The 22019-nt window shown below is 38.7% G+C and overlaps 1 protein-coding gene across 1 annotated transcript in view; it reads right to left on the bottom strand.

Moving 5' to 3' along the window:
* The window catches only part of SPAG17 (sperm associated antigen 17), a 235322-nt gene that overhangs the window by 125318 nt on the left and 87985 nt on the right, over window positions 1-22019 (bottom strand). The window contains exons 11-15 of the mRNA XM_043575965.1: window positions 10870-11007; window positions 10668-10781; window positions 9709-9859; window positions 6246-6473; window positions 5932-6150 (exon numbers count right to left, since the gene is read on the bottom strand). Coding sequence (XP_043431900.1) covers window positions 5932-6150; window positions 6246-6473; window positions 9709-9859; window positions 10668-10781; window positions 10870-11007 — 850 coding nt within the window. The remainder of the gene's footprint in view (window positions 1-5931; window positions 6151-6245; window positions 6474-9708; window positions 9860-10667; window positions 10782-10869; window positions 11008-22019) is intronic.

Below are 22019 nucleotides of genomic sequence, written 5' to 3' on the forward strand. Positions count from 1 at the left end.
GAATAAAAATTATTCTATTCTGTGGTCTGCCAGATTTCCGGGAGATTTGATATTCCCTCCTGTGTCTAAGGATCCAGCAGAAAAAGTCTCCAGTTTAGAAAATATGTTTTAAAAAATTGTGCATCAGTTATTTTGTCAAAGGAAAGAACATTCTAAAACCAATCTGAACTCTTTATTTAATAGTAGAGTAAAAATCATTTTTTCCTTTCTTTCTGATTCTGCCTTCAACCCCATAATCCTTTGACAGTGTGATTCAGTAGTTTTTGACACATCTGGAAATGGATGCTTTCTCATCCCTTTGAAAAACAGCTTTCCTAATCTGTTTTACTTTAGAGATAACAAGATCCCTCTGCAAAGCAGTTACTTTATTAAAAAAACACCCAACAAGCATAGAGGGCACATCTAAACCCATAGCCTCACGGTTATCAACTCTCAGGTTTTTCATAAATATCCAATAGGCCCTGTCAAGTTCAAAAACAGTCTCAGATGGAAATCCAGTGTTTGGTTAAGAAAAGCACAAATATTCAGTCCTTCACATCCAGCAACAGGTTTTTATATGTATTTGATGCTAAGATGGTTTTGCAGGAAATACGTGAACAATTTCTGCTTTGTTTCAAACGATTTCAAGTGGCTGCTTTAGAAGTACGATTCAGAGTCGGGGGGGCACGCAAGACCAACAACAAGTTCCCTTAGACACAGCAGCCATCATGGGGCACTAAAGCTCAGCCACCCTCCCCTGTCTAACTGTAACAGTTCCTTGATGGGGGTCAATACACACCCTATAGGATCCTTTACAGGTTGTGGGGGTTCAGCTCTCAAGGATTGCTCCGTCTCTAGGACACACTATCCATTATAGCATTTTTAGCCCCGAAGATTTAGAGTTGCTCAAATCATCTACTTTCCACCAGGATTTGGAACGCTAATTTACATGGTCTGACCACCAGGTGGCAAAAGTTGCCTGAAGAAAACTATACACCAGTTGCTCTTCTAAAGAAAAGAACAAAACACAAAGGAAAAAACCTCAGGCCTTATATCTCTCCTGGCTTATTCTGGATCCATATTAACACAAAGTGACTTCTTTGTCATACATTTACATTCCCACAGGATGCACTAATGCCATAAAATCCCAGATTAACTTATTTGGCTTAATTATTTTTGTGAGCTAGGCTAATACGTAAGGGCACTTAGAACAGAGAAATAGGAAATCAACCCTTTTGGGAAGTAAGACCCAACGGTAATAAAATCGAGTTAAGTATCAGCATAAAGAAGAGACCATGAGTGTGGCTAAGCCCATAGACAAGAAATTTCTGGAACTGAGGAAGCCACAAGACACAGCACTGGTTTGGAGTTAGCTCTCTGTTGGAATCCTGACTTCCTCCTACTTGTATGTAGTTGAACAAGTTACTTAACCCCTCTGGTCCTCAACTCCTTGTCTTTAGAATTGGGATAATAGTATCTTACTCATAGACTTGAAGTTTATATTGAATACTAGTTAATATATGTAAAATGTCTTAGCATAGTGCTTGGAATATAGCAGGGCATTACTAAATAAATGTTATATCCTTCTCTCCTCTGTTCCCCTCACCCTCACTTATCTGCTCTACTAATCAGCAATCAGATTTTCCCTAATTCTACTCTATCAATGATTTCCTCTTTTACCCTCATCTAAGTAAATGAAAATGGCAAGATGACTATTTGGTCAATACTGACTTGGGGCTCCTGGCGGGCTCAGTCAGTTAATTGTCCAGCTCTTGATTTCTGCTCAGGTCATGATTTCATGGTTTTTGAGATTGAGCCCCATGTTGGGCTCTGTGCTGACAGCATAGAGCCTGCTTGGGATTCTCTCTCTCCCTCCCTCTTTGCCTCTTTCCTGCTTGCAATCTCTCTCTCTTTCTCACAAAATAAATAAATGTTTAAAAAAATACTGACTTCACATCTGTTCTCTTATGGCACTGATGACTTACTTTTGTTTAATGCTTTTTAAAATTATGAGTTATAACACATACAGAGAAGTACATAGAACAGAAATGCTTAGTATCGTGAATCATGATGAAGTTCCAGCACTGCAGACATTTTATGTGTGTCCTTTTATAACCATGACCTCCTTGTTAAACTATCATATTAATCCTGACTTTTTTTGTGTGGATCATTTTGGGTTTTCTACATACACAATATTTACAGATAGTAATAGTTTTGTTTCTTCCTTTTCAAATCTTACATTTCCATCTCTTTTTCTTACCTTACTGAGTTGGCTAGCATCTCCAATGTAATACTGAATACAAGTGTTTATAGTATATACCTTCCTGGTGTCAAGGGAAATCTTTCAACATTTTATCTTGATATATAATGTTTGTTGTAGCAATTTAAGAATAAACTTTACAAGGTAGGAAATTTTTCCTTCTATTGCTAGTTTGCTAAGTTTTTTTCCATGAATTTCTAGAGTTTTAAGTGCCTTTTCTGCATCGATTGAGAATGATTATATAATTTTTCTCAGTGTGTTAATTGATAAATCATATTGATTTTTACAATGTATGTTTTTTCTCTATTCCTGTTATAAAAACAACTTGCTTGTGATGTATTAGTATCATTTTGTATATTGCTAGATCAGCTTACGTATGTTTTATTCAGGATTTTTGCATCTGCGTTCATGAATCTGTTTGATGTATAATTTTCTTTTGTAGTACTATTGTTGACAGTTTGATTTTTTTTTTTTTAAATTTTTTTTTTCAACGTTTATTTATTTTTGGGACAGAGAGAGACAGAGCATGAACGGGGGAGGGGCAGAGAGAGAGGGAGACACAGTATCGGAAACAGGCTCCAGGCTCTGAGCCATCAGCCCAGAGTCCGACGCGGGGCTCGAACTCACGGACCGCGAGATCGTGACCTGGCTGAAGTCGGACGCTTAACCGACTGCGCCACCCAGGCGCCCCGACAGTTTGATTTTAAGGCTTATGCTAGCTTCCTAAAATGAGTAGGGAAGGATACACTTTTTTTATTTCCGGGAATAATTTTTAAGGTCAAAATTATTTCTTTTTTGAGTGGTATCACTAGTAAATAAGAATATTTGCGTTGGGTGTGTCCTTTTGGGGAGGATTTTTATATTTTACTTATTTATTTTATCTATCTATCTATCTATCTATTTATTTTATTTGAGAGAGATAAAGAGAGCACAAACTGGGGGGAGGGGCAGAGAGAGAGAGAGAGAGAAAATCTTAAGTAGGTTCCATGCTCAGCATGAAGCCCAATGTGGGATCCAATCCCATGACCCTGGGATAATGACCTGAGCTAAAATCAAGAGTTGGACACTCAACTGACTAAGCCACCCAGGCACCCTGGAGGATTTTTAATTATTGATGTAATTTATTTAAACAATTACAACACTATTTCTTCTTGAGTCACTATTGGTAAGATATACTTTTCTAGTCATTTGCTCATTTCATTCTTATGTTTAGTGGAATAAAGTTGCTCATATTCTCTTATTATCTTTTACATTTCTGTAGGATCAGAACAAAGTCTGTTTCTTTATTCCTGTTGATTTTTATTCCTGTTATTATTATTTATGCTTACTTTTTATGTGATCAGCCTTTTCAAAAAAAATAATTTATCAATTTTAAAAGTCTTTTCAAAGAACCACACGGTTATATTATTTGTTCTTCCTTGTTACATCTATATTTTATATCTTAATAATTTACTCTTATTTTATTTTCTTCCTTTTACTTTATTTGGATTTATTTTGTTCATCTTTATCTAACAACTTGAGGCTGATGTTTGGCTAATTAATTTTTAGCTTTCTTTTTAAAAATGTATTCATTTTTTTTTTAATTTCTTTTTATGTTTATTTATTTTTGAGACAGAGAGAGACAGAGCATGAACAGGGGAGGGTCAGAGAGAGAGGGAGACACAGAATCCGAAGTGGGCACCAGGCTCTGAGCTGTCAGCACAGAGCCCGATGCAGGGCTCAAACTCACGGACTGCGAGATCATGACCTGGGCTGAAGTCGGACGCTCAACCGACCGAGCCACCCAGGCGCCCCAAAAACGTATTCATTTAAAGCTGTGAACTTCTCTCTGAGTATCCCTTGCTTTCGCTGCATTATAGAAATCTTAATATTCAGTATTTCCATTACTATTCAACTTGAAATATTTCTTAATTTCTATTGTGACTTTTTCACTGAGTGAGGTGTTTTGCAGAAGTATATTTCTTAATTTGGAAATTTTAGGTATTTTCCCGTTATTTTTTTTGTAACTAATGTCCACCATAATTTCACTGTGGTATGAGAATATACTCTGTAGTTTTGATCCTGTGAAAATTTGCTGATACCTGTTCTATGGCCCAGCATACATTTAATATTTTTAAGATAAGCATACCTGTGACCTTTAAGAAGCTATAGTATTATGGAAACTTAATACAGACGTATGAATAATTGTAATAAGTAGTAGGAAATGATCATTAATGCTATAAAGGGAGCACAGATTAACTGTGACCACAGGAATGCTAAGGGAGCCATTTCTAGCTGGACACATCTAACAAGGCTTCGTGGAGGTGCCACTGAAACCTAATTGTAATAAAAAAGAAAGCTCTAGGCTAAGGGTATTGTGGAGGAAAGACACAGATTGAAAACAGCAGGCTGTGTAGAGGAAATAGAGCCTAATTCTGTTTGGCCAGAGCATGGGATAAGTAAGCAAAAGGGAAAAAGTGGAAAAGATTTTGGAAAAGTAATTTGGTACGACTGGAGACGCATGGTACAGCAGGCCAAAGAATTGGGTTCTATTAGTAGGGAGCCATTGAAGTTTGTAAGCAGGAAACTAAGAGCTGTATTTTAAGTGACTAATCTGACAGCTATGTATAAGATAGCTCAGTAAATTTAGCGTAATAGTCTCCTATGCTTCTATACTTCCTAATATAACATTTATGATGCTATATTCTAATTTTTTAATGTGTTTTTTTTTGTGTTTTGTTTTGTTTTGAGAGAGAGAAAGACAGAGCATGAGCAGGGGAGAAGCAGAGACCGAGGGAGACACAGAATCTAAAGCAGGCTCCAGGCTCTGACCTGTCAGCACAGAGCCTGATGCGGGGCTCGAACTCATGAACTGTGAGATCATGACCTGAACCCATGACCTGAGCCAAAGTCGGATGCTTAACTGACTGAGCCACCCAGGTGCCCCTATGATGCTATATTTTAGAATAAGAGTCATTAGCTGAGCTATAAGGAGGAGAGAAAGGGAATCAGTGTTCTTCACTGAGCATTGATTTTGTACCAAGCTCTGTAGTAGGCAGTTCACTATCTTATTGCAGGTAGTTTTAAAATAATTTTTCATATAATCACAATAACCCTATGAAATACTAATGAGGAAAGTTTAATTACGTTCACTCACTATATTTACTCAGGTAAGAGTGCACTATTTTAAAAACAAGGGTTGAAATAACAAGGACTCACTCAGTAGCAAAGTTTAATTAACCAAATACCTTAGATGTTAAATAGTTTTTCAATTGAAACAGGGGAGCATTTAAATTTAGATAATGTTTCTTTTTAAAATTTTAAATTTATTTACTTGAATTCAAGTTCATTAACTTACAGTGTAGTATTGGTTTTCAGAAGTAGAATCCAGTGATTCATCACTTATAGGTAACACCCAAGGCTCATCCCAACATGTGCCCTCCTTAGTGCCCATCACCCATTTAGCCCATCCCCCCACCCAATACCCCTCCAGCAACCTCCAGTTTGTTCTCTGTATTTAAGCGTCTCTTACGGTTTGCCCGCCTCTTTGTTTTAATCTTATTTTTCCTTCCCTTCGCCTACATTCATCTGTTGTGTTTCTTAAATTCCACATATGAGTGATAATGTTTCTTGAATCATTTTTTGGATTAATACATTCTATAACAGTGTCTACACACACACACACACACACACACACACACACGATTACTCACCTGACGGCGCAGACTGGCACTGAGTCCTCAAGCTGGTCTCCTGCTCTGACAGCTCTATATTTTCATAGTCTAAGGGTTCCTTGCTGTTTGGGTCAGACTGCTTCATTTTGTTAGAACCAGACCGACTAGGGTCTGAAGGTTCTTTACTGACCTCATCCTCTTGCACCAACACTGACCAATTCTGATCCACAAATAAAATTCTGTCTTTGGCTTCAGTATCTAGTCAGTTTAAAGAGACTCCATTAGACACAATGCTAGAAAAATCAACAATCATAAAACGGAAGAATGCTTTTGGTTCCCTCCACGCACTGTACCTGTTTGGTGTTTGGCCTCTTGGGTATTCATTTTCATGATGTATTTCTGCCTTATCTGTTTAGCAAATCTGGCAGGGTTGTCCCACGGTATGTTGGACATCTCAGAATCTGTTCCATACATCATCTCAGAAGGCATTAGTATGCCTTCTTCATTAACCTCAGAGAGTTTCAGGCTCTCAAAAGTAAACACTTTGAAGGCTCGTTCTACTTCATTCCAGCTCAAGACTTCTGTAAGAAAGCAAGAACTATATGCTGCTAGGAATGCTCTTATTACCACATGGTACAGGGCTGACAGAGGGGCGCCCAGAGGGTCTGTCCACCGCAATGACAAGGCAGTCATATCATGATGGGTGTTGACCTGACTTTAAACATGGGCTCCACAGTTCTGCAACAAATGTCAATAGATGCCTAATAATAAGAAAGCTGCACAATCAAGGTATAATCTATCAGGATAATGTTCACAAACTGCTTCATAGCTTAATCAGTATTAGGTGTATTAGTATTAATTCACATGGATTCTCCAGGGTACCATATTGATTGAATATGTTTAAAACTTATGATTTGTAAGCAAAAGCACCTTTGCCACTGTTATAATTTGAAACAAACTATTCACTTGTGTCTAACTGTTACATTCAGTAGGTTTTACTGACCCTTAGGGCTCAGAAAAGGCCTCTTTTCAGCCACTTGAACTGGTGGGTGAAAATAATAATTGCACTTCAAAGGTTATCAGCTTTCAATTGGCCCTATCCGTTTGTGCTTTTTTAAAAATTTTTTTTTCTTAATGTTTTTATTTATTTTTGAGACAGAAAGAGACAGAGCATGAGCAGGGAAGGGGCAGAGAGAGAGGGAGACACAGAATCGGAAGCAGGCTCCAGGCTCTGAGCCATCAGTACAGAGCCCGATGCGAGGCTTGAACTCACAGACTGTGAGATCATGACCTGAGCCGAAGTCGGAAGCTCAACCGACTGAGCCACCCAGGCGCCCCTCCATTTGTGCTTTTATTCTCTTACAGTATTTATTTCATCCATCCACTTACTCACTCACTTACCTGCTCACTCGTTTTGTTTTCTAAGTATTAGGCTTTGTCATAGATGCCTCAGATTCAAAGAAAAGATTTGGTTCTTGCACTTTAGAAGTTCAAACTAGAGAGGTATGAGGTAGGTATTAGCAAATAATCATGGGATGCAATGAGGAAAAGTAAAATGATAGTGGCAGATCAATGATTCTGGGGTAACCTCCGCTTTTTCTCCAATAGAACTAAGGCATGTGTTTTTGGAGAAATCATGAGGAAATTCAGAAGAGAAACAGGGAAGGGGGAAAAGTTACAGAACTGAGGAAGGTTTGCTCATTCATTCATTTTGCAAATATCTTTTGAGCACATATTAGTGGGCAAGGAGTATAGTAAAAGCTGTGACCACAGCAGTAAACTAAGCAGTGAACTCCTGGTCTTATGGAGTATCCATTTTGGTGACTGGAAACAGGGTAAACAGAGAAGTGTATACCATATCAGAGATGATAAGAAGGATAAAGCCAGGTGAGGGGATAAAAAGTGACAGCAATTGGGGAGGGGCTTTATATATATATATATATATATATATATATATATATATATATATATAAGGTAGTCAGAGAAGTGGGAGAGCAAGTTCTGTGAATATCTATCTGGGAGAAAAAGTGACAGACGCAGGAGAAAGAGTAAGTGCAAAGACCCTGAGGCAGTGGGGTGACCAACATGTTCAAGGAATCACAGTGAGGCCAACGCAGATAGAATGCAGTGGAACAGTGAGAGCTTGACAGGTGATGAACTCAAAATATGGATGGCAGAAGAGTCTAGATTGTACTTTGAGTGACACAGGTGGCCACTAGAGAATTTTGAGTTAAAGAGGCACATGGTCTGACTAAGGTTTTAGAAGGATGATTCCAGTTATTGCATGAAGCAAAGGCTAGGTAAAAAGGTGAAAGGCTGTAGACCAACTGGAAAACTATTGAAATAGCCCAAGCGAGAGGCGATGGTGGACTGGGCTGGCATCACTGAGGGATGCGGTGGGATTGGTTGTGGGGCATAAGAAAAAAAGAGGAATCAGAAATGACTCGCAAGGTTGTGGAAGAAAATAGTTGCCATTTACTGAAACAAAGAAGACTGTGAAGGGAGAAATTTGGGGGAGTCAAGAGTTCGGTTTTGGATCTGGTAAGTATGAAATGCTGAAGGAGGGAAGAGAAGAGGAGAAGCAAGGGTTTGGGATGAAACCCATAAGTGGGATGTGTGTGAAGTTGCAATGGTGGCAACAGACACAAGAATTCTACGCTGCCGTGTAGGACAAGGTAGAGAGAGAATGGAGGCAGAAGAGGAGGTGAGGTGTGGCAGCACACAGGCAAAGGACAGATGTTCTCAGGAACATCAGGAAGAGAGTGGTTATGTCAACAACGGTCTCCACACACCCAGGCCAGCAGGCTATTCCCTGCTTTTCCATGAGGAGACGGCATGACAATATTGAAAAGATTTTGGTTTTTTCTCTGTTATTAGGCTTACTTAAAAGTTAAAGAAGAAATCGAGATGAAAATATTTCATGATTTGCTTAAGGGGAGAAACTGAGGTGCTTTTTCTCTTCTCTGGGTCAAATGCTTTCTTGTCCAATAAAGGTGTCTATGCCATTTCATATTCCTTTTTCTTTTTTTTTAAATATTTTTTAATGTTTATTTAGTTTTTGAGAGAGACAGAAACAGAATGTGAGTGGGTTGGGGCAGAGGGAGAGGGAGACACAGAATCCGAAGCAGGCTCCAGGCTCCGAGCTGTCAGCACAGAGCCCGACGCAGGGTTCGAACTCACAAGCTGTGAGATCATGACCTGAGCCAAAGTCGGACACTAAACTGACTGAGCCATCCAGGAGCCCCTCATATTCCTTCTTATAAGTAGGAATCTATCTGCAGATTGCCTCAAGTGGAAATAAAGATTTTTAAGGAAATGATTGTATCTCAAATCTCAGTGAACTCTGCAATGAGAAGCTGATTTTAGATTCTCCAAATTACCTCCAAGAGCATAAAATGGCCCCTCCCCTTGCGAGAGGAAGTGAACCTGAATGGACACACTCTCAGCACCACACCGCCAGGGGGCTCCCTACTCAGTGCTTTAACCTCAGATAGAGATCACCATGTCTTCTCCAATGATGCCAAGGAGGGGGACACGGGGTGGCGAGCGGGGAGAAGGAAGAAAGGAGCAGATTATTCTTGTCATGGAAACACGATGGAAAGAAAACCCAGTGTATCAAATTGAAGAATGTTATGCATCACAGCTATCACGCTATCGCTAATGACATTATCCAAGGTAAGAAAATCAAAATACCCACCTCAGTCTCTGAAAGGTCTTTAAGTAATCAAAATACTTTTTGCAAATAGGAGTGTAATCTTAAGAAGCACATATGACCATAAATGAATGAGTTCAAGCTAAGACAAAGAACGTACTCACCATTTGTACAGAAGTGCATGAGCTCATGAATTGTAGCTAGACGCTTAGTGCTGTTCCATGGTGGGGGCAGAGGGAATTTAAGGAATTCCCACAGTGGCAACTTGGACTGCATCTCCTGCTCAATTTGAACTGGGTCAAAATTCTTTTGGTCCTGATGAAAAAGCGCAACATGACAGCAGACATTAGAGTAAGCTGTCAAGTGCCTTATGCATATGGAGAAGGCAAAACCTGATACCTTTGCTCTCATTATTTGGGAACAGGGGAAATCAATGGTAATTGGGGAAGACAAAGTGTTGGTATTTTGCTGAAGGTCAAAAAAGCTCGTTCTCACTTTGCCAGAGGTTCCTGGTGCACAGAAATGATGGATTCTTCACTCGCTGTGACAAACTGCCAAAGTCTCATATACATTCATCTCTCCCTTCTGGGATTCTTCTTTGGCCTTCACTAGTTTTTCACATTAGTAAGATATTTAAAGCCAGTAACTAGAAGGTTTTAATGCGAATTTGGTGTACTCAAATCAATTTTTTAAAACGTTTACATATTTGAGAGAGAGACAGAATGCAAGTGGGGCAGGGGCAGAGAGAGAGAGAGAGAGAGAGAGAGAGAGAGAGAGAGAGAATCCCACGCAGGCTCTGCACTGTCAGTGCAGAGCCTGATGCAGGGCTCAAACTCATGAACTGCAAGATCATGACCTGAGCTGAAGTCAGACACTTAACCGAATAAGCCATCCAGGTGCCCCAGTGTACTCACAATCAATTAAATGGCTAATTGGACCCTTATAATTAGGCAAGTTTTCTTCGATCCTTTATGTGTCTCTATTTTCAGAGGTCTCACTTTGCAAGCCCTTTGAATGTTACTTTTAATTAGCACTGGTAAAACTAACTGCAATTTCTTCAACTGAATAATTACAAATGGGCTTTCTTGCATCCCTTCTCCTCTGGGTAATCCAGTTTTATTACCTTCAGTGCGTACTTCTTGTGGGCATGTGCATCATGATAGTTCAATAGGAGAGGGCCTTTGGGCACTGCTCTGCTTTCATGTTCTTCTTCGGATAAGAATATTTCATGGAGATTCTATTCAAATTGAAATACATCGACTTAAAAAGAGAATCTGTACTTTTTCAAAGCATGCAAACTCTTTGGATATCTCATGCCGTCTGACCTTTTGCTCCCTCTCCGTGAGACAGAGAGAGGGCAGGATGGACACAATATGAGCGGCGATTCTGTGGTCCAACCCATCTGTTCTGGGAGGTGGCTGCACCAGACTGGGTGGGACAAGGTCTTCTTCAGTTGCCACAACCTGTTAAAATGAACAGGTGGGAGGATTCGGTTTATGGGTACAGTAAAAACAAGGCGGTTCCTACCAGTAAAGTACAGTGATGACACAAAGTGGCAATGTAACTACCAGTGGTTACCAAAACAAAAGGGAAAGTGTTTATAATCCAGGCACAAAAGTAGATGTAATTTTAATGTATGTATTAAAATAGATACCATGAAACGTAAATGGTAAATAGGAAAATTTACTATGGCAGGAGTCAAAATAACCATATAAGAATTTTTTTGTTTCTTAATGATTTGCTCTTTCTCTTAAAGCACACAAAACTGCTCACATACCCTTTGGGTTCGAGAAGTATTTATTGAGTGCCTATGATATGCCAAGCACTGTACGGGGCAGCTTCTCAGCCATTATCTCATTTAAGCACCACAGCAACATTGTGGAGTAGGTATTTTCTTCATTTTACAGAGGAAGAGCTAGGGTGAGTGAAGTTAGTGACTGGTGCAAGCCCAAGGCCACTGAGTGGGAAGAACTGGGTTCAAATCAAGTCCTCATTCCTTCTTCAAGATAATGACAGATGGTGAGATCAGTCAAGGGTAATAGTCTCCTTTATATGGGGAAACTGAGGTCTAGAAAGATTAAATGGCGTGTTCAATTTTACATGGTAAACAAAAGGAGTTGAAATGTAATCAAGGTAGGCACCTAAATTACAACTTTTCGTGTCACCTTAAATCCTGCAATCATCCTCTGTGATTTCACATCCTTTTATACAGTTTCTCTACCTTGGAAATTGAGACATTTGAATTAGACAGTTACTTGTTGTGGGTTCTGTTTTGTGCAATGGAGAATGTTTAGCCGTATCCCTGGCCTGTACCCATTCGATGCCAGTAGCATCGCCTGTAATGGTGATAACCCAAATATCTCCAGACAAATGTCCCCTAGGAGGCAAAATCAGCCGCTGCTGAAAACCACTGCTATAGATGGATAACAAAATAGCCTCATATCCATCACCTTTTGTCAACTCCTTACTTTCAAAAGAGCCACTCATGTCTCCACTTTCTACCTTCGATTGTCTCTTGGACCCACTCCAATCACAAAAGACCACTCAAAACCATTCTACCTCTGAAATGTCAACCTCTAATATTCTGTCTTAGAAAATTCTATCCCATTCCTCTTATATTTCACCTTTTTGCCATCCCATTATTAAGTATTTTTTTCTGTATTATGTATTATCTGTATTATGATTGGGTGCCTTCCTGTGTGAGGAACTGAGGTCATCTGCTGGTGCCTGAAATATAGCAGGTGGTTAATACATATTTTTTGCTTTGGATTGAGTTGAATAAAATAAGAAAGACTAAGATAAATAAAATGATGACACTGCAAGCTCTAGAGGGCTTTTCAGCTTTTACAAATTTATTAATATAATAAAACTACTGGTCTTCCAGAAACATAATGGGGTAATGAAAGGCAACTGTGAGTGTGCTTATCTAAGCAGTCAACATACATAAAATATATCTTGGAGGTAAAAGATGATGGAATCTGAGAAGGACTTTAAAATAAACATTTGAATATTCAGAAGGGTATAGGGATATGTTACATCCATGCACTAAGGACAATAACAAGCAGTTGTAAAAAGAAATTGGAGAATTTATAAATTAAAAACATTTACCCTAGAGAAAAAACTTCAATAGCAGACTGGACTCCACTGAAGAATGAATTAGTTGGAAGTGAAGCTGGAATTTCCCAAGAAGATAAAATTTATAGAAAATTTAAAAGACAAGGAGGAAAAACCAGAAGTTCCAACATCCATCTAATAAATGGATAAACTAATAGAAAAAATAATATTTGAGAATATATGTATTTATTTATTAAATGTTTTATTTACTTTTGAGGTGGGGGAGGGGCAGAGAGAGGGAGACAGAGAATCCCAAGCAGGATCCATGCCATCGGTGCAGAGCCTGACACAGGGCTCCATCTCACAATGATCATGACCTGAGCCGAAATCCAGAGTCAGATGCTCAACCAACTCAGCCACCTAGATACCCCGAGGATAGATTTAATTCAGCAAATACATATTCAGTGTCTGCTGTGGGTTAGATGTGGTTATTGTGTGCTGGGCATATGGCGATGAACAAGATTAGAGTTAGGTCCCTGCTTGCATGGAGCTTACATTCTAGTGAGGGGAGGTAGGTAAGACACAAAGCAGGTAAGTTATTTTAAGAAGAGCAGTTGTTGATAAGAGGATTAAACAAAGTGATGTGGTAACAAGCACTCTGTGTTGTCAGGGGATTCCTTTAGATCAGGTGGTGGGAGAAAGACTATGGAATGTCATTTCCACTGGGGAGTGAATGACAGGAATATCCACCCTTTTGCAGTCATGAGGGTCAAAAACTTTCTAGGAAGAGGAGTTGGAGTAAAAAGCTAAGGTGGAATTAAATAGTGTATTTGACGAAAGCCCAGAAAGCCTATGTGGATGATGAGGGGTGTGTGTGGTGGGGGTGGGGGCAGGAGATGAGATGACAGATCAGGCCAGAACCATGTTTTTAGGGCTTTATGGGCCAGTGTAAGGAATTTTTTATATTATTCAGAATGTAATGGGAAACCAGATTATACTCCTTTAGAGCATTAGTGACAACAATAAAACAAACAAAGCCATACCTGGACATACCTTGTGTTATGAATTATAAAGAGAAAACTCTAATAGCTGCCAGAAAGAAAAAACAGATTACCTACAAAGAAAACGTATCTGATTGACATCAGATTTATAAACAACATTAGAAGAAAGAAGACAAAAAGCGAAGCCATCAAAATACTTTTCCACTCAGATTGACTGGGTTTAAAAGCAATTTCTGACACTGACCACTGGACAAGATACTTAACCTTTTTATGCCTCAGTTTCCTTACCTGTAAAATGGGGAACAAAAATAGTTTCTGCTTCATAAGGTTGTTCTAAGGATTAAATGAGTTAATTTATAACAACTCTTTTCAAATACATCTAGAAAACTCACAAGAATTGACCACATATATCAGGTCACACAGGAAGTTCAGGAAATTAAAAAACATTTTTTAAGACGCAGACCATCTTTACGGCCCATAACACGATAAAATTCGGAACTGACAGTAAACAATGCAAAATAAAAGATTTAGAACTGAATAGATTGAAAGCATCAAGATACAGCCAAAGAAATACTCAAAGGAAATGTGTAGCTTTAAGTAAAGCAAAGAGCCTGAAAATAAATGAAATAAGCTTTCAATTCAAATGAAATACAAAATGAAGAAAGTAGAAAGAAGGAAATAATAAAGATAAATGAAGAAATTAATTAAACAAAAAGTAAAATGAAAGTTGTCAATGAAACAAAATGCTACTACTTTGAAAAGACCAATACAATAGATATACCACTGACAACCATGATCAAGAAAACAGAAGAGTAAAATAAATAACATCAGTCATAGAAAAGGAACATAACCAGATGCAAAGGAAACTTTAAAATGTGTGTAAGTGAACAAAGAACTTTATTTGATATTAAAAACGCAAATAAAATGGGGACGTTTATTAAAAAACACTAATGATCAAAATTGGCCTGAAAAAGAGAAAAACCTGATTAAACCTACAAGTATAAAAGAAATTTTAAAGACAAAGACCATTAACCTCCTGTCTACCTCCCCTTTCTCATTCATTAAAATAACACTAGAGGGGCGCCTGGGTGGCGCAGTCGGTTGGGCGTCCGACTTCAGCCAGGTCACGATCTCGCGGTCCGTGAGTTCGAGCCCCGTGTCAGGCTCTGGGCTGATGGCTCAGAGCCTGGAGCCTGTTTCCGATTCTGTGTCTCCCTCTCTCTCTGCCCCTCCCCCGTTCATGCTCTGTCTCTCTCTGTCCCAAAAATAAATAAACGTTGAAAAAAAAATTAAAAAAAAATAACACTAGACACAGGAGGGAGGGGACAAGATGGCAGAGCAGCATGGAAGGTTTTTGCTTCTCTCTTCCCTGAACAGAAGCTAGATCTATACCAAATCATCTTGCACAACTAGAAAACTAATCTGAGGATTTACAAAACAATCTGCATAACCTGAACCAGAGAACTAGGCATGTATGCAGCGCAGAGAGGTGAACTGGGGGAGAGAGAAGCTGCGGAGGGTAAGGAGCTGTTTTTGCTTGTGGAGAGAAGAGCAGACAGGGGGAGAATATAGGAAAAGCACTCCCCCCTAAAGCAGCTGGAGAGAAAGAGAAAGAGTGGAAACACCCATAAGGGACTTAACAAGAAAGGGAGAAAGGAGAAAGGAAAGGGTTTCAATACCATTAGGACTCTATAAACAGGGGATCCCAGAGTCTGAAATTCCTCAGCTCCATACCTGGCAGTACTCTGGTGGGAAGGGCAAATCCCCAGGAGAAGACAGCAAGGTCCCAGGGGTCCTTGGGCCACATGGGGAGAGGTGGGTCCCCTTCTGGGAGGACATTTGGTAGAGGCAGTGTGGCAAAGGTTCCAGTGGACCCTGGAGAATAGCCATGTTTGCTGATGTTGGAACAAGGACATTAAGGGCAGTGAAGCCTGGGGCCAGATGTGTGTTGTGATTTACCATAATCCCTGAAACGCTGGTGCTACACAATCATGTGAACTTCTTCTGGGTCGGGCTGGCACCCAGTGGCAGTCTCTGGGCATCTACAGCAGTGCGGTCGCAGGAACGTTCCTGGGGATGGCTGGCACCTGGCCATTGCTTGGGGAGACCCTCCTCCAGAGGGGTGGAGTAGGTCAAAGCCATAGGGCCCTCAGAAGTGAGGGGTTTGGAAACACAGCTGCATCTGAGATAAAACTTGGGAGGGAAATGCTACCTGGCAGGCTGATTGCTTGGTTGCAGATGGTGTAGAAGCAGGGAGTGGACGGAAGCCAAAGACAAAGCAGGGGTGCTTGATTGCCAGTGGGCGAGAGCACATAATTCTGATACCAGAGACTAGGTAGTTGGGTGACGCCATTTTCACCTCTCCTGTACATGCACATACAGGCGTACTCATCCATAATGATCCACCCCATTAAGCTAAGCAGCGCCATCTAGTGGAGAATTGAGCTGTTACACCAAGCCCTGTCCAACTGTGCCAACTACCCTCTGGAGAAACACCACAAGTCTCTCCGCCTGCTAAGTTTATGGGTTATAAAGTGCTTCACAGTTTGACTTCTGGGGGAACATGGATGTAACTTCAATTGTATTTCATTCTGTTCGCTGGTCCATCTATTCAAATTTTTTCTTTTTCTTTTCTTATTCTTGAATATAGAAAGAGAAAAAATTATTTTTATTTTCCGTTTTTATAAAAGATTTTCCTTTAATTTTTTTCTACTATATATTTTATTTTTTATAATATTTTTAAAATTGTAATTACTTTCATCATTTCATTTTATCTATTTTATTGTATTCATTTTATAAAATTTTCAAACATTTTTTTTCCCTTTTCTTTTCTTTCTTTTTTTTTTTCTCTATTCTATCAAGCTTCTTTCAACAACCAGACCAAAACACACCTAGGATCTAGCATCCTTTATTTGATTTTTTGTTTTTAATTTTTTAATTTTTAATTTTCAATAAAATAAATTAATTCTTTAAATGTTAAAAATAATTTAATAAAATTATTAATACTTTTCGTCCTCCAAAATGACAAAATAAAAGTATTCACCCCAAAATAAAGAATAGGAAGAAATGACATCCAGGGACTTAATCAACACAGATACAAGCAAGATGTCTGAACCAGAATTTAGAATCATGATAATAAGAATACTAGCTGGGGTTGAAAAAAACACAGAATCTCTTTTTGCAGAGATTAAAAAAAAAAGTAAAATCTAGTCAGGACGAAATTAAAAATGCTATAACTGAGATGCAATCTCAAATGGATGCCATGGCAGCAAGGATGGATGAAACAGAGCAGTGAGTCAGCGATACAGAGGACAAACTTATGGAGAATAATGAATCAGAAAAAAAAAAAAGAGGGAAGCTAAGTCAAAAGAGCACAACAAAAGAATTAGAGAACTCAGTCACTCATTAAAAATGAATAACATCTGAATAATAGGGGTCCCAGAAGATGAAGGAAAGAAAAAAAGAGTAGAAGAGAACTCCCATTCAACTCCCATTCAACAAAAACAAAAACCGACCATCAACAAGACATATCATAGTCAAATTCACAAAATACACAGACAAGGAAAGAATCATGAAAGCAACAAGAGAAAAAAAGTCCTTAACCTTGGCAGGCCAGAGGGATGGCAGGATATATTCAGTGTGCTGAATTGGAAAGATATGCAGCCAAGAATTCTTTATCCAGCACAGCGTCATTCAAAATAGAAGGAAAGATAAAAAGTTTCTGAGACAAACAAAAACTAAAGGAGTTTGTGACCACTAAACCAGCCCTGCAAGAAATTTTAAGGGTCACTCAGGGAGAAAAGACCAACAGCAACAAAGAGTAGAAAGGACCAGAGAACACCACCAGAAACTCTACAGGCAACACAATAGCAATAAATTCATATATTTCAGTGTTCACTCTAAACGTCAATGGACTAAATGCTCCAATCAAAAGACATAGGGTAACAGAATGGATAAGAAAACAAGATCCATCTGTACGCTGTTTACAAGAGATCCGTTTTAGACCTAAAGACAACTCCAAATTGAAAGTAAGGGATGGGGAACCATCTATCATGCTAATGGTCATCAAAAGAAAGCCAGAGTAGCCATACTTATATCAGACAATCTAGATTTTAAAATAAAGACTATAACAAGAGGTGACGAAGGGCATTATGTCATAATTAAGGGGTATATCCATCAAGAAGACCTTATAATTGTAAACATTTATGCCCCCAATGTTAAACACCCAAATATATAAATCAATTAATCACAAACATATAGAAACTCATTGATAATAATACCATAATAGTAGGGGACTTCAACACCCCACTTATGTCAAGGGAAAGATCATCTAAACAGAAAATCAACAAGGAAACAATGACTTTGAACGACACACTGCATTGGATGGACTTAACAGATGTATTCAGAACATTTCATCTTAAAGCAGCAGAATACACATTCTTCTTAAGTGCACATGGAACTTTCCCCAGAATAGATCAAATACTGGGACACAAATCAGCCTTCAAAAAGTACAAGAAGACTGAAATCATACTGTGCATATTTTCAGACCACAACGCTACAAAACTTGAAATCAACCACAAGAAAAAATTGGGAAAGACAACAAATACTTGAAGACTAAAGAACATCCTACTAAAGAATGAATGGGCTAAGCAAGAAATCAAAGAGGAAATTAAAAAGTACATGGAAACCAATGAAAATGATAACACCACAGCCCAAAATTTCTGGATGCAGCAAAGGTGGTCATAAGAGGGAAGTATATAGCAATCCAGGCCTTCCTAAAGAAGGAAGAAAGGTCTCAGGTACACAACATAACCTTACACCTTAAAGAGCTGGAAAAAGAACAGCAAATAAAACCCAAAACTATCAGAAGACAGGAAATAATAAAGATTAGAGCAGAAATCAATGCTATCGAAACTAAAACAAAACAAACAGTATAACAGATCAAGGAAAACAGGAGCTGGTTCTTTGAAAGAATTAACAAAATTGATAAACCCTAGCCAGTATGATCAAAAAGAAAAAGGAAAGGACCCAAATAAATAAAATCGAGAATGAAAGAGGAGAGATCACAACCAACACTGCAGAAATACAAACAATAATAAGAGAATATTATGAGCAATTATATGTCAATAAATTGGGCAATCTGGAAGAAATGGAAAAATTCCTAGAAACATGTAAACCACCAAAACTGAAACAAGAAGAAATAGAAAATTTGTACAGACCCATAACCAGTAAAGAAATTGAATTAGTAATCAACAATCTCCCAAAAAACAAGAGTCCAGTGCCGGCGGGCTTTCCAGGGGAACTCTACCAAACATTTAAAGAAGAGTTAACACCTATTCTTTTGAAGTTGTTACAAAAAATAGAAATGGAAGGAGAACTTCCAAACTCATTCTATGAAGCCAGCATTACCTTGATTCCAAAACCAGACAACGACCCCACTAAATAGGAGAACTATAGACCAATTTCCCTGATGAACGTGGATGCAAAAATCCTCAACAAGATACTAGCCAACAATACATTAAAATAATTAGTCACCATGACCAAGTGGGATTTATACCCGGGATGCAGGGCTGGATCAATATCCACAAAACAATCAATGTGAGACATCACATCAATAAAAGAAAGGACAAGAACCACATGATCCTCTCAATAGATGCAGAGAAAGCATTTGACAAAATACAGCATCCTTTCTTGATAAAAACCCTCAAGAAAGTAGGGATAGAAGGATCATACCCCAAGATCATAAAAGCCATATATGAAAGACCCACTGCTAAATCATCTTCAATGGGGAAAAACTGAGAGCTTTCCCCCTAAGGTCGGGAGCACCACAGGGATGTCCACTTTCACCACTGTTATCCAACATAGTATTGGAAGCCCTAGCATCAGCAACCAAAGGAATAAAAGCATCCAAATCAGCAAGGTCAAACTTACACTCTTTGCAGATGACATGAAATTCTATAGGGAAAACCCAAAAGATTCCACCAAAAAACTACTAGAACTGATCCATGAATTCAGCAAAGTTGCAGGATATAAAACCAATGCAGAGAAATCAGTTGCATTTCTATACACCAATTATGAAGCAACAAAAAGAGAAGTCAAGGAAGCTATCCCATTCACAATTGCAGCCAAACCCATAAAATATCTAGGAATAAACTTAACCAAAGAGTTGAAAAATCTATTCACAGAAAACTATAGAAAGCTTATGAAAGACATTAAAGAAGACAAACAAAAAAATGGAGAAATATTCCATGCTCACGGATTGGAAGAACAAATATTGTTAAAATGTCAATACTACCCAAAGCAATCTACATATTCAATGCTATCCCAATCACAACAACACCAGCATTCTTTACAGAGTTGGAAAATCCTAAAATTTGTATGGAACCAGAAAAGACCCCAAATAGTCAAAGCAATCCTGAAAAAGAAAACCAAAGCTGGAGGCATCAGAATCCTGGACTTCAAGATGCACTACAAAGCTGTAATCATCAAGACAGTATGGTTCTGGCACAAAAAAACCAGACTCTTAGATCAACGGGACACAATAGAGAACCCAGAAGTGGAGCCACAAATGTATGGCCAACTAATCTTTGACAAAGCAGGAAAGAATATCCAAATGAATAAAGACAGTCTCTTCAGCAAATTGTGCTGGGAAAACTGGACAGTGACATGCAGAAAAGTGAACCTGGACCACTTTCTTATACCATACACAGGAAATAAACTCAAAATGGATGAAAGATCTAAATGTAAGATAGGAAGCCAGCAAAATCCTAGAGGCAGGCAAACACCCCTTTGTCCTTGGCCGCAGCAACTTCTTACTCAACATGTCTCTGGAGGCAAGGGAAACAAAAGTAAAAATGAACTATTGGGGCCTCATCAAGATAAAAACCTTCTGCACAGTAAAGGAAACGATCAGCAAAACTTGAAGGCAACCAACAGAATGGGAGAAGATATTTGTAAATGACATATCAGATAAAGGGTTAGTATCCAAAATCTATAAAGAACTCAACACCCAAAAAAACAAATAATCCAGTGAAGAAATGGGAAAAAGACATGAACAGACACTTTTCCAAAGAAGACATCCATATGGCTAACAGATACATGAAAAAAAAATGCTCAACATCACTCATCATCTGGGAAATACAAATTAAAACCACAATGAGGGACGCCTGGGTGGCTCAGTTGGTTAAGTGTCTGACTTCAGCTCAGGTCATGATTTCATGCTTCATGGGTTTGAGCCCTGTGTCGGGCTCTGTGCTGACAGCCTGCTTTAGATTCTGTGTCTCCCTCTCTCTCTGCCCCTCCCCAGCTCATGCTCTGTCTCTCTCTCAAAAATAAATAAACATTAAAAAAAACACAATGAGATACCACCTCACACCAGTCAGAATGGCTAAAATTAACAACTCGGGCAACAACAGATATTGGCAAGGATGTGGAGAAAGAGAATCCCTTTTGCACTGCAGATGGGAATGCAAACTGGTGCAGCTACTCTGGAAAACAGTATGGAGGTTCCTCAAAGAGTTAGAAATAAAACTACCCTACAACCCAGCAACTGCACTACTAGGTATTTACCCAAGGGATACAGGTGTGCTATTTCAAAGCAGCAGATGCACCCTAATGTTTATAGCAGTGCTATCGACAATAGCCAAAGTATGGAAAGAGCCCAAATGTCCATCGATGGATGAATGGATAAAGATGTGGGGTATATATATATATATATATTATATATATATATATATATGCAATGGAGTATTACTTTGCAATCAAAAAGAATGAAATCTTGCCATTTGCAATTATGTGGATGGAACTGGAGGGTATTATGCTAGGCGAAACTGGTCAGTCCGAGAAAGACAAATATAATATGACTTCGTTCATATGTGGAATTTAAGATACAAAACAGGTGAACATAAGAGAAGGGAAGCAAAAATAATATAAAACAGGGAGGGAGATAAAACATAAGAGACTCTTAAATACAGAGAACAAACTTTGGGTTGTTGGAGGGGTTGTGAGTGAGGGGATGGGCTAAATGGGTAAGGGGCATTAAGGAAGACACTTGTCGGGATGAGCACTGGGTGTTATACATAGGGGATGAGTCACTGGAACCTATTCCTGAAATCATTATTGCACTATACGCTAACTAACTTGGATGTAAATTTAAAAATAAATTTAAAGGTGACAGAAGACACAGATAGTTTCAAGGCCATGTCTGCTGAAACTTCAGGGAATGTTATATAAATTGTTCCAGAATATTGCAAAAGAAAGGATATTAAAACAGATGGTCAAAGCAAACTTTAGTTTTATCTAAAATGTTCTAATCTTTATAAAGGAGAATGCACTCAGGTATTATGTGTGTAGTTTTAAAATAGTTAAAACCCCAAACAAAGAGAGTTGAAATGACTGACAAGGTGACCCACCTGGGAAAA

Source organism: Prionailurus bengalensis, chromosome C1, assembly GCF_016509475.1.
Source record: "Prionailurus bengalensis isolate Pbe53 chromosome C1, Fcat_Pben_1.1_paternal_pri, whole genome shotgun sequence".
NCBI lineage: Eukaryota > Metazoa > Chordata > Mammalia > Carnivora > Felidae > Prionailurus > Prionailurus bengalensis.